Consider the following 13554-nt stretch of genomic DNA (forward strand, 5'->3'; position numbering starts at 1 on the left):
TAACAAAATTAATTTGATAATTTTGCTTTTAACTAAAGCAAAATCAGAGTAATAGGATTAATTGAAGTATTTTGAAACTGGTAGTTTACCAACTTGGCACTTGGTGAGTGTCTCAAGTGGGATGGATGTAAAAGAAAGAAACTTTCTCAAATCCACCAACCCTTCCCGATACAGCCATGAGATTTCCCCCACCAATTCTTTTAAAAAATAACACCTCAATTTCAGTTTCCCAACCACGGTCATTTGGTATCTTTGCTTCTCTTTAGGTATCATCCTGTTTTCTCTTTCTTCACCACTGACATTGGTGTGTTTCATATGAATTTATAATATATTAAATATATATAATTTTAAAATATTGTTTTGATTTGATCATGGATTGTTCCTCTTACAGGGTCTGTCTGGGGAAATGAGTAATTTCTCATATCCTTTTCATACAGGAAGAATTTTAAATCGTTTCTCCAAAGACACTGGGCATATGGATGACTCGCTGCCCCTGACATTTCTTGATTTCATCCAGGTAATGTACCAGTCCTGTCAAAGTTCTCCCAGAGAATGGTAGAGTACCTGTTTCTCAAGGCCTTTTCACAGGGGCTGAGGGTGGACCTTTCAGCCTGGCAGTGTATCCTGTTACCTTGAGCAAAGGTCATGTTTTGTAAGAGAAAGGGGCGGCTGTGATTGGGAGGCTGAGTTAACATGAGTGACACCTGGGCCAGGAGTGGCTACACAGTCACTTCAAGGTTGGTCTAAAGCAGTGACATGCTGGGTAAGTGGTTCTCCCTCTGCCTTCCAGGTATCTCACTGGATTCCCTTTACTGTGAGCACATTTCTTATGCTCACAGAAACAATCACCTCTCATGGAAAGTTAACCTAGAGGAACTAAATTATGCATTGTATTACCACAAAGGACAAATATTTACTATACTGCTTTGTTGTTGTTTTTTTAATAAGCTAAGTATGGTTACAAAGAAAAGATTAGTAAAAATAAGGTGAAAATTGTACTTGAACAAAGACAATAGAGAGCAGTTATTGAAGATACAAAGTCTTAAAGCCAGTAATTCAATTAGGGAATGAAAGTCATCTCAGAAAATGTTTTTGTAGGCAGCTTTTCTTTTCATATGTTAATTGATTTTCTTAAGGTGTCTTTAAGGAAAAAAAGACAAATACCCACAGGAATATCTTGTATCCAGCCTTTGTTTTGTCTGTCAACTTGAGGTGCTAAAGAAATGATGTTGGATCATGTCATCCCTCATCCTCACATTCAGTATCATTGCTCATGTGGGGTGTTTTTTCTATTATTTCATTTTGTCTACTTTTCAATGATTCAGTCTGTGCAGACCTTCTTCATTTCCAAGTGTTAATTTTGGAAATGAAATGCCTTTATCAAAACATGCACAGAGAAATACAGCAATGAATATGACTTAAGACAGCACAGCCTATTGGTAAAGGCTTCTATGGTTGACCAGTGTGAAGTAAGCTGAGACTCAGAGGCAGTGCACTTGTGCTGCGAAGATGTCTGATTTTTTTCTCTTCTGCAGACTTATTTTATAAATAAGTCCTTTTGGGTTTAGCTATATGATTTATCCCCAGAAACAATCTTTCAATATAGCAGTGCCACGTTTCGACTATCATTGCTAATTACATTAAGATTTTGTGAAATCTTTGTGTTTCTTTGCTACTGCTAGCTGGGCCAAGGTTGAGTTTCCAAAGCTGTTTGGTCCACTGTGTGCTTAGCACATGGTTAGCTTCACAGTCAGAATCTGTCACGTATCTTTGCATGATGTAAAGAGGGACAGGGAGAGATGCTACCTGATTTCAGTGTAAAACATTCTCAGTTGTGTGAGAAGAGAAAATTAGAATCTCACTGATTTCCAGTCCCAGCTCTTCCACTTGTAGTTTATCTTGAAGTTTGGGACCTCCAGGTGGAGGCATCCTGTAGGTCACTGAAAGTAAGAGTCTGGTATTTGAGGGAGAGACCTAGGATGAGCGTGACACCTGAGTATTGTTTACTGAGAGGGTCGTAGCTGGATTGATGAAGATGGATAAGGTTGCCTAGAGAGAGTGAAGCTTTTTTAGGGGGCAAGATCAGAAAGAAGCTTATGGAAGCCTCAATATTCAGAGAAGAAGCAGAGAGGGAAGGGAAGCAGAGGAGACACACAATGAACAGCAAGGAAAAGAGGAGGAGATAAGTTAGGGAACTGAGGATGGACAGATCTGTTCAGTGCAAAGGAGGTGAGTCCAAGGAAAGTTGTCAGCTGATTCGGAATCAGGAAGTGTCTGGTGAGCCGAGGAACAGATTTCAGATGTGAGGAAGCCAGCCTGCAAAGGGCTGCAAATCCAGGAGGCATGGAGGGAGTTGAGGTGAAGGCAGGCTACTCCTGGAAGGAGTCTGACCAAAAGAGAGAGGTCCATCTGGAATGTAGAGTCAAGGAGGTGTTGCTGGTTGTTGAGGTTTGTAGTTTGTGAGTTGGGGGTGTGTATGAGGTGGTGGATGGTATTCTATCCCTCCTTCCCTTCATCAGACAGGGGTTAGAGTTGAGGCCCTGAGGTACAGCAGTAAGCCAGTCATGAAATCCTCACCTCAGGGGTCTCCTCCACCTCTCCCAGGGGAGGGAGACATTCAGAGATTCACCCCTTGCTGCCTTTGGGATCCTAATTGTGCAAGTGGAAGGCTTTGAAGGCAGACTGGATGTGGAGGCTGGAGGCAATGAGGGAGACTGCCTCAGGAGGTGGGTGGAGCTTCTAGGAGGTGACCTTTGATCCCAGATGAGAAGAAAAGGCCACTGTAAATGGTGAGGCAGGAGGGGTTCCCTAAAGCTGAGTTCCCACATGGGTTCCAATCTTTTCTCTCTGTCATCACCTGAGAGTGGGGAAGGGAAGGGTCTTGAAGGGGGTTGTTCAGTTTTGTTTTAAAGGACATAGTGCCAAGTGTGTTCAAATTCACTTTTTGATAACTCTGCTTATCCTTGGTGTATTTGATACTTTATCATTTTCATTTTTATTAATTTTAAAGTGTTTACTCCATATACTTTTCCTCATCTAGTTCCTTCTTGTTCCCTTAAATAAATCTCAGGTAATTTAATATTTTGCAGTAGTGATGCCAAGTGTGGCTAATGAAAACCCTGGATACTGAGTAGTGGTCCACACTGCAGGACAGTCCACCCAACAGTTGATGTCACTCACAGACCGCATCCCAACAGAGGGTGATCATGAGTTTGTACACCGTCCTGTGCACTGACTCTTGCAGCTACCAGAAATGTTGCATGTCCAGTAACATTATAGTCATTGGCCAAAGTAGAGCTGTTTGCAGTTCCAAAAGAAGAAAGAAAGTAGCATAAAAAAAATTATGAAGTGTAATTCCACCTGATAATCATTTATGATATCAACAGGTTTAAAGTGCAGTACTGAGCCCCTCAGCCTCCCTTTCCAAGCTTGAGTCCTAGTTCTCTGTCATCCTGCCTCTGCCCCACAAAACCACACTCTCCTTCTCTGTGAAACAGAGAAAATAATACCAACTTCTTAAGGTTTGTTGAGAAAACAAAGTGAAATTGTTTTATTAGAATTCTTCATGTCACATCTATGTGCATGTTGAGCACTAAATAATGGGTTTCTTTCCCTTGTTTCTTAAAGTTGCTCAGTTGTGCCTGACTCTTTGCCACTCCATGGCCTGCCAGGTTCCTCTGTCTATGGAATTCTCCAGGCCAGAATACTGGAGTGGGTAGTCCTGCCCTTCTCCAGGGGATTTTCCCAACCCAGGGATCAAACCCAGTTCTCCCGCATTGCAGGTGGATTCTTTACCACCTGAGCCAGCAGGGAAGCCCAAGAATATTGGAGTGGGTAGCCTATCCCTTCTGCAGCGGATCTTCCTGACCCAGGAATCGCACCAGGGTCTCCTGCATTGCAGGTGGATTCTTTACCAGCTGAGCTACCAGGGAAACCCTGATATTGTCTTAGACAGTTTCCAGGCCTGTAAATACCACCTTATGAGTTTGTATCACAGAGATTCTAGGTTTGTCATCCTTGAAAATTTTAATGTATACTTTCTAATGTAGGCTCACAATAAAAATAGATTGTTTTCAAGATAGACCATTGAACATTAACTATTTCAAATTAATTTAATTTTCATTCAATTTGCCAAAGTTCCAGATAATATTGAGTAAGGTATCTCAATTATCTTGTCTACAATTCTTTTCATTAAAATCATCACTTCCAAGAAGTCTTTCTGTTAGCCAAACATGTGAAAATGAAGATAAGGTATAGAAGTCAGATTTAGACATTTTAATTTCTTAAAATAAATGTTGGGGACTGCACTGAGCATCTGAACTTGCACACGACCGCCCTCACCAAGCTGCTGTCATTTATTGAGGAAAGTGGAATTACAAAATATTTCTCTCCCCCACACTCCTCATCCACACCCACACAACAGCAGGAGCTTGGCTGAGCTCACATAATTGACTCTTCACATCCTTTCATGGACACAAAGGGCTAATCTGGGGCTGCTTGAGCCACCAATGCTGGTTGTGGTGAGAACACCAGGGACCTTGTCATTCCCTCCTCAGCACACACAGAATGCACTGGCTGCAGTTTTATTAAGTGAAAGTGCCCAAGATAAAGAAAATGTGAAGGAGTTGACCTCAGTCACTTCTTTCCATAAAAGAGGGTGCAAAAGAATAAGCTGCTGCATCTGGGTATTGAGAACAAAGCAAGCCTAAGATTTAGCCTAATAGGTTGAATCACTTCCTTTTATAGAAACACAGAGTGGGACTGCCTTTACTTGTATCAGTACCAGTGACCCTTACATTTCATTGTATAGAGATGTCAGGGAAAGTGTGTAGAAAGCATTCCAGCCTCTGTCCCTGAGCAATGACTTTGTCATTGTGAGATCTCTGTGATGTGTTGATCCCATCCTTTACCCTCTCCCTCAAATTCCCATTGGGGATGTTTAGCTTTTATATATTTAATACTAGTGCCTTGTGGATATTTTCTTCCAGTCTGTCTCTCCTTTTTATGTTTTTAATGGAGATCAAGTTTTAATTTTGATGTAGTATAATGTGTATCATTTTTTTTTCCTTTTGTAGTTCATGTTTTTGTATCCTAAGAAATGTTTGGGTATCCTTAAGAGGGTGAAGATACTTTCCTATTATTCTTCCTTTTTAGAAATTGATGCACTTGCATTAATTTTTTGTGAATGGAAGAATAGTTAGTGGTTGATGTTTATTTTTTTCCAGTTATTCTAGCCACATTCATTAAAATTGACACTTGGTTAAAAATCCTTTGAATCAATGTAAGGACGTGTGTGTCTGTATACTGTACTTTGTTCCACTGATCTGCTTATCCTTGTAGCAATATTGCAGTCTTGGTTATTGTACATTTTGGTATGACACAAAACCCAGTAGTTGACGTCCTCTAACTTTGTACTTCTTTGTCAAGATTATTTTGATCATTCTAGATTCTTTACTTTTCTGTGTAAATTTTAGAAGCCTTTCAATGGATTTTTAATCAAAGTCTGCTGGAATTTTTATTAATATTTTCTTTTAGCTGTAGATCAATTTGAGGATTCTGAGTTTTAACAATGTTGAATCTGCAATTATGGATATGGTCTTTCTCTCTGCTTATTTAGATCTTTAATTTTACAAATTTTTTTTTTAAATTTTTAGTATAGGCATCTTATACTTCTTTGGTTAAACTTATTCCTGAATATTTGATGTGTTTTCATTATAGTATTGGATTATTTTTAATACCATTTCTACTGCTTGTTGCTAGTTTATGGAAATATTGTTGATTTATTTGTGAATTCACTTTGCATTTCTGGAGTTGGTGCTGGTGTTTTTTAAAATTCTGTAGGATTTTTTCATAAATAATCATGTCAACTGTAAATAACGACAGTTTTACTTCTTCATTTCCAATATTTTTTTTTTTTTTGTGACTAGAGCTTCCATATACTGTGGAATAGAAGTGATAAGACATTCTTGAACTCTTAGGACAAAACTTTTTCAACATTTTTTCATTATGAATGATGTTAACTGTCATTTTTTTAAGGTAGATATCTGTTATCAGATTGAAGATGTTTCTGTTAATTCCTTAATTGCCAAGAATTTTACTTTTTAAAAAAAATCAAGAATAGGTGTTAAATTTGGACAAATATTTTTTTCTACATCTCTTCAGATAATCATATGATTATTCACCTTTACTCTTTTAATGTGAATTAAGTGATTGGTATTTGAAGATTAATCTTACATTCCTGGAGCAAGCTCTACTTGGTCATGATATAGCATCTTTTTATTTTTTTATGTATCATTGTGTGTAATTCATTAATATTCTGTCAAGAAATTTTGTATCTGTTGTTCTTGAAGGATATTGGTATGTAATTTGCTTTTGTTGAAATGTTTTATCAGCTTTTGGTATCAGAATTATGCAGGCCTCTTAAAAAGAAATAGGAAAGGTTTATATTTTGTAAAGGTCAATTTTTTGTGTCAACGTGGCCAGACTACATTCCCCAGTTATTCAATCAAAAGGTAATCTAGGTGTTGTTCTATAGGGATTTTGTAGATGTGATTAAAGTCTATAATTGGTTGACTTTAAGTAAGGAGAATTATCCTAGATACTCTGGTAGACACAATTCAGTCAGCTGAAAGGCCTTAAAAGCTAACGCTTCCTTTGAGAAAAAGATATTCTGCCTTTGGAGAACAGCATCAACTCCTAGTCAGGAGTTCCACCTGTCCTTTGTGATAACTGGCCCTGTGGATTTTGAACTTGTTTTGTTGATTTTTCTGCTTAAAAGTTAGTCTTCTCTTTCATTCATGTTTGCTTTTCTCCTATTCCCATTCTTATACATACTTTAGTTTAAGATGCTGGGTGTTATTTTCTGTTTTTTGTTTTTTTTTAATTAGAAAAAGTATCTTAAAACTCTTGACTTTTACTCTTTTTTTTTGTAAGATTTTGTTTTTTATTAGAGCATTTTTGCAATTCACAAAAGAAATTAAGAGGAAAATACAGAGATTTCCCATATATTCTCTGTTGCCTATAAAAAATGCTTAAACTGTAAGTTTACTTCCAAGCATAATTTTAGTTTGAAGCTTCCAATTTGAATATTAGTGGATTTTCATTTTCTTTTATGTCAAATGCTTTCTAATTTTATTGTAATTTGAACACGGCAATATTTTCAAGAGTGTTATTTAGCTTCAAACATTTATTGATTTTCTAGTTACCTTTTTGTTACTGATTTCTAGTTAAATGCCTGTAAGTTAGAATATGTTGTGTACAATTTATGTCCCTTGACGTTTATTGATTCTTGCCCTAGCATAGCACATATGTAATTAAAGATAATATTTTATGTAGTTATTGACTGCAGTATTGTGTATTTAATTCAGTCACTTCTACTAATCATGTTTTCAATATGTTCTATATCCCTTTTTATTTTATCTGCTTGTTTTATCAGTTTAAATATTGTACTGTGAATATTGAATAGCCTATTTCTCCTGAGTTCTGTCAGATTTTCATTTTTATATTTTGGCACTATATTATTAAAATATTATATAAATGTAGACTTTAAAAATGATCTTCTGGATAAATTGACCCTCTATTCTCATTAAATATTTCCCTTTATTTCTAAAAATCCTACCTTACTTCATGTTTACAGTGGTGTAGATAGGTACTATAGCTTTCTTTTGCTTAGTGTTTTTATGGGGAACCTTTTTCAGTGTTTTATCTCCACATTTAAATGCTATTATTTTTAAGGTGTGTCTTTTCAAAGTAGCAAATAGATAGACTCCAGGTTTGAATTTTGTAATAAGTTTGAACCCTGACAAAAGGTAGAAAGAAAACTATTGATCAATGAGATACGCTGAACATGAAGGAAGAAGTGCACCATGTTTCCCTAATGCTTTCTGTTGAGTTGGTTAACAAATTATAAACCAGGCACCACCATTCACTTTTCAGTGGAGTTAGCTGTGACTCCCAATGGGAGCAAATTAAAGGATACCAAGGTCCCAGAGCTGGTATGGTTGTGAAAAGATACAAGACAGCCAAATGAGGGATGAAGAGTGTGATTAGTGTATCCCAAGGAAAGGGTGGGTTTCCAGAAGCTTAGTCTTAGGGTTCCTATGTTTGTGTAAATACCATCATAGAAATATGACACCCCAGTGTTCTGTAGTGTTCTGACTAAACATAGTTAACTGAGTTGGGTGAGGTCAGAGCAAACAGAGGTGATAAAGGTGGGATCTGGGATCCAGAGCTGAACTCTGAACCTCCTGAGATATGCACGGTACCATATCTGCTTACATGCAGAATCAGTAATAACCCGAGGCTGGCATTAAGTTTCAGTTCAGTTCAGTCACTCAGTCATGACCGACTCTTTGCGACCCCATGGACTGCAGCACGCCAGGCTTCTGTGTCAATCACCAACTCCTGGAGCCTACTCTAACGCATATCCATTGCGTCAGTGATGCCATCCAACCATCTCATCCTCTGTTGTCCCCTTCTCCTCCCGCCTTCAATCTTACCCAGCATCAGGGTCTTTTCCAATGAGTTGGTTCTTCGCATCAGGTGGCCAAAGTACTGGAGTTTCAGCTTCAGCGTCCATCCTTCCAATGAATATTCAGGATTGATTTCATTTAGGACTGATTGGTTTGATCTCCTTGCAGACCAAGGGACTTTCAAGAGTCTTCCCCAACACCACAGTTCAAAAGCATCAATTCTTCAGTGCTCAGCTTTCTTATTGTCCAACTCTCATATCCTTACACGACTACTGGAAAAACCATAGCTTTGACTAGACGGAGAAAGTAGGGAAAACCACTGAATCATTCAGCTATAACCTAAATCAAATCCCTTATGATTATACAGTGGAAGTGACAAATAGATTCAAGGGATTAGATCTGATAGACAGAGTCCCTGAAAAACTGTGAATGGAGGTTCGTGACATTTTACAAGAGGTGGTAATCAAGACCATCCCCAAGAAAATGAAATGTAAAGCAGCAAAATGGTTGCCTGAGGAGGCCTTACAAGTAGCTGAGGAAAAAAGAGAAGATAAAGGCAAAGGAGAAAAGGAAAGATATACCAATTTGAATACAGAGTTCCAAAAAATAGCAAGGAGAGATAAGAAAACCTTCCTTAGCGAACAATGCAAAGAAATAGAGGAAAACAATAGAATGGGAAAGACTAGAGATCTCTTCAAGAAAATCAGAGATACCAAGGGAACATTTCATGTAAAGATGGGCACAATAAAGGACAGAAATCTTATGGACCTAGCAGAAGCAGAAGATATTAAGAAGAGGTGGCAAGAATACACAGAAGAACCATACAAAAAAGATCTCCATGACCCAGATAATCATGATGGTGTGATCATTCACCTAGAGCCAGGCATCCTGAAATGTGAAGTCAAGTGGTCCTTAGGAAACATCACTATGAACAAACTAGTGGAGGTGATGAAATTCCAGTCAAGCTATTTCAAATCCTAAAAGATGATGCTGTGAAAGTGCTGCACTGAAAATGCCAGCAAATTTGGAAAACTCAACAATGGCCACAGGACTGGAAAGTTCAGTTTTCATTCCAATCCCAAAGAAAGGCAATGCCAAACAGTGCTCAAACTACGGCACAATTGCACTCATCTCACATGCTAGCAAAGTAATGCTCAAATTTCTCCAAGCGAGGCTTCAACAATAAGTGAACCATGAACTCCCAGATGTTCAAGCTGATTTTAGAAAAGACAGAGGAATCAGAGATCAAATTGACAACATTTGCTGGATCATCGATAAAGCAAGAGAGTTCCAGAGAAACATCTTCTTCTGTTTTATTTACTATGCCAAAGCCTATGACTGTGTGGATCACAACAAACTATGGAAAATTCTTCAAGAGATGGGAATGCCAGACCACCTGACCTGCCTCCTGAGAAATCTGTATGCAGGTCAAGAAGCAATGGTTAGAACTGAACATGGAACAACAGACTGGTTCCAAACCAGGAAAGGAATGCATCAAGGTTGTATATTGTCACCCTGCTTATTTAACTTTTATACAGAGTACATCATGTGAAATGCCAGGCTGGATAAAGTACAAGCTGGAATTAAGATTGCCGGGAGAAATATCAATGACTTCAGATATGCAGATGACACCACCCTTATGGCAAAAAGTGAAGAAGAACTAAAGAGTCTCTGGATAAAAGTGGAAGAGGAGAGTGAAAAATTTGGCTTAAAACTCAACATTCAGAAAACTAAGATCATGGCATCTGGTCCCATCACTTCATGGCAAATAGATGGGGAAACAATGGAAACAGTCACAGACTATTTTCTTGGCCTCCAAAATCACTGCAGATGGTGACTGCAGTTGTGAAATTAAAAGACGCTTTCTCCTTGGAAGAAAAGCTATGCCCAACCTAGACAGCATATTAAAATCAAGAGACATTACTTTACCAACAAAGGTATGAAGCTTAGGAGCTTACATTTAAAAGAGTTCCATGTTTTTCCTTTGTTTCTATTTTTCCTGTAATGGAAGGGTAGTGAGTATTCTTTAACATGAATTACATTTTCTTTCTTAATCCTTTCAGAGTTTCATGTAGTCTATTCAGGATTTTACTGCCTCCACAAGAATCTTGTGTTAGCCAGTAGCACAGTGATTGCCATTTCATTGAGAGGTTATTTTTAATCTCATGTTTCCAGAACAGGTAGAAGAATTTGCCCTACACCCACATCAGTAAACAGCTTACAGATCAAAAACTAGTCATCATTTTTTTCCTCTCTAAATAACAAGGAAATCTTGCCTTGTTTTCTTGCCAAGAAGTGAATCTTACTTTGTTTACTGCACTTAAGTTATATCTTTTGTAAAATCAGTGATAGTTTAAGGCTATTTGGATGATTTGTATTTGCCATAGCTTGAAACAGAATTCTTAAGAGTCTGATACAGAATTAAAGGTTCAGAAATTCTTTTGAGATATTAGCAATCTTAATTTTCCTGTTTTTATTTTTTAATACTGTGAAAAAATAATAAAACTACTGCTTACTGATTAATGGCTTTATGATTAAGTACATATTTCACATTTTGCCTGAGCTGGTGGCTTAGATGATAAAAAATCCGCTTGCAATGTGGGAGATCTGCGTTCAATCCCTGGGTTGGGAAGATCCCCTGGAGGAGGGCATGGCAATCCACTCCAGTATTATTGCCTGGAGAATCCCCATGGACAGAGGAGCCTGGCGGGCTACAGTCCATGAGGTTGCAAAAAGCCAGACATGACTGGACTGAGTGACTGAGCACTCACATTTTGCCTAATATAAGAGCAAGCAAGAGAGAATTCACATAAGAATTCAGTTCAGTTCAGTCACTCAGTCATGTCCAACTCTGTGACCCCATGAACCAAAGCACGCCAGGCCTCCCTGTCCATCACCAACTCCCGGAGTCCACCCAAACCCATGTCTATTGAGTCAGTGATGCCATCCAACCGTCTCATCCTCTGTCATCCCCTTCTCCTCCTGCCCTCAATCTTTCCCAGCATCAGGGTCTTTTCAAATGAGTCAGCTCTCCACATCAGGTGGCCAAAGTATTGGAGTTTCAGCTTCAGTATCAGTCCCTCCAATGAACACCTAGGACTTATCTCCTTTAGGATGGACTGGTTGGATGGAGTGAGCCAAAAGTATGGATGGAATATTTATTTGCATAAAATAAGAAAAGCAAATGTTTACTCTTGTTTAATGAGAACATGTTCTTTGGCACAAGCTTCACAGAGACTATCAAGAACAGAATCCCTTAGGATAAAGTTTAAAGTAACATGTCATAGATACCTAGGAATTTCTACAGGACTGTAAGCAATTTGTAAGTTAAATGCACAGGAGGTAAACAGGCTCTTGTATTTCAAACTGTGCTTGTGAAAGGAGTATGTTAAAATCTGCAGTACTACAATACAGTGTTAATTCTGCAGATCAAGACTTCCTGGTGAAATTTTAATGTTTTTACCTCTATCTTGATGCTAAACACCATACAGATGTTAAACTTATAAGCTATTCAGCCTCATTTTCTGTCCTTAGGGTTTATGTATTTATTAAAATTATATATTTTTTTCCAAGTCATCTTGCTTTTGGGGCTTAGAACTCATCTTTCTTATGAAATTTTCTTTTTTCTTATTTAAAGAATAATTCTTAAATTAACATATGTTAGTATGTTCTATTGGTGAGCACTTTTAAGAGCTTTCAGGCTTTCCTGGTGGCTCAGCTGGTAAAGAATCCACCTGCAGTGCGAGAGATCTGGATTCCATCCCTGGATTGGGAAGATCCCCTGGGGAAGGGAATGACTACCCATTCCAGTATTCTGTCCTCGAGAATTCCATGGACTCTATAGTCCATGGGGTTGCAAAGAGTCGGACTCAACTGAGCAACTTTCACTTTAAGAGCTATCAGTGCTCTATGAGCTGAGTAGGCTGTTATTCCCTGATTAACTGGGAATCGAGGACTGGATCCCCACTTGGGAGAGACCAGATCTGACCCCAGGAAATCCAATAAAATTAGAATATGCAGACAGAAGGGAAAATATATAACAAGAGAGTATATTTACACATTAATTTGGGGGGGCCATATGTCATGGTTTATGGGATCCTAGTTCTCTGAACAGGGATCGAATCCGGGTCTATGGCAGAAAAAGTGCTGAGTCCTAACCACTGGACACCCAGGAATTCTCTAGATGTTAACTTTTTAAGTATAAATTTTGCCTCTCTATGTGATACAGTATCAGGCAAGAATTAAAAGAAGAGGTTTGGGGTCAAAATTACCTTCTTTGGACAAGTCAATAAACTCTGAGCATCTGTTTCCTGCTTTGTAAATGGAGAGGATAATCTCTCCTATTCATATTGATGTGAGAATTAGATTAAACAATGCCTGTGAAATATTTGTGAGGTAGCGTACATGGCAAGCCTCTTAAAATGTTGTCCATTATTGGTATTTGGGAGAGCGGGAGTAACCATCATTTCTCTATGAGATCGAGAGAAGTGTGGAATTCCTCCAGTCTTATGTGAAAACTTGCTGTTGTGGCCTCTAACAATAAATTGATGTCTTATTTTTCAAATTTTTTGATTGGTCAGGTTTTTAAACAAGCAATATTTTCTTTTCCTTTTGTTTACTGCTTTTGTATATACTTCATTAACAATTCATTTAGAGGCCAGTGTGGTTTGTCAGAAATAGCTGCTCACAGGACAGCATCTTTCTTGAGGAAGAGAGGTGCTCATTAGACTTCCTTCCATAGGTGGTGGTGATGGGCCTTCTGCCTTAGTGATCCGACATTCTAATCAGACTGTTGTCATTCTCTGCAAACTAAAGAATTATCCTGAATTGTGAAAAATCACCATGTACTCTCAAGTGAAAGATTTCATCCAAGAATTTTTTGTATTTGTTCATGTGGCTTCATTGTCTTTGGGTGAAATTTCCCAACTGGTGTGCTCCTAATAGGTTATAAGCATATCAACATGATTCCCCTGCATCTTGGGGCATCAGGACTCAAGTCACTTGCTTCTAGGTCAACATTCTTCTTGGTGTGCACACATCATGGTCTCTGTCATAGTGTGACAGAAGTACAGAAACACTGGCC

General features: G+C 38.3%; 1 protein-coding gene across 2 annotated transcripts in view; it reads left to right on the forward strand.

Annotated features, from left to right (window-relative positions):
- Nucleotides 1–13554, forward strand: part of LOC122447477 (ATP-binding cassette sub-family C member 4-like) — a 1659665-nt gene that overhangs the window by 1601466 nt on the left and 44645 nt on the right. For both annotated transcript variants that reach the window (XM_043478129.1, XM_043478124.1), the window contains exon 20: nucleotides 438–517. In XM_043478129.1, the coding sequence (XP_043334064.1) occupies nucleotides 438–517 (80 nt within the window). The remainder of the gene's footprint in view (nucleotides 1–437; nucleotides 518–13554) is intronic.

Source organism: Cervus canadensis, chromosome 9, assembly GCF_019320065.1.
Source record: "Cervus canadensis isolate Bull #8, Minnesota chromosome 9, ASM1932006v1, whole genome shotgun sequence".
Lineage (NCBI taxonomy): Eukaryota > Metazoa > Chordata > Mammalia > Artiodactyla > Cervidae > Cervus > Cervus canadensis.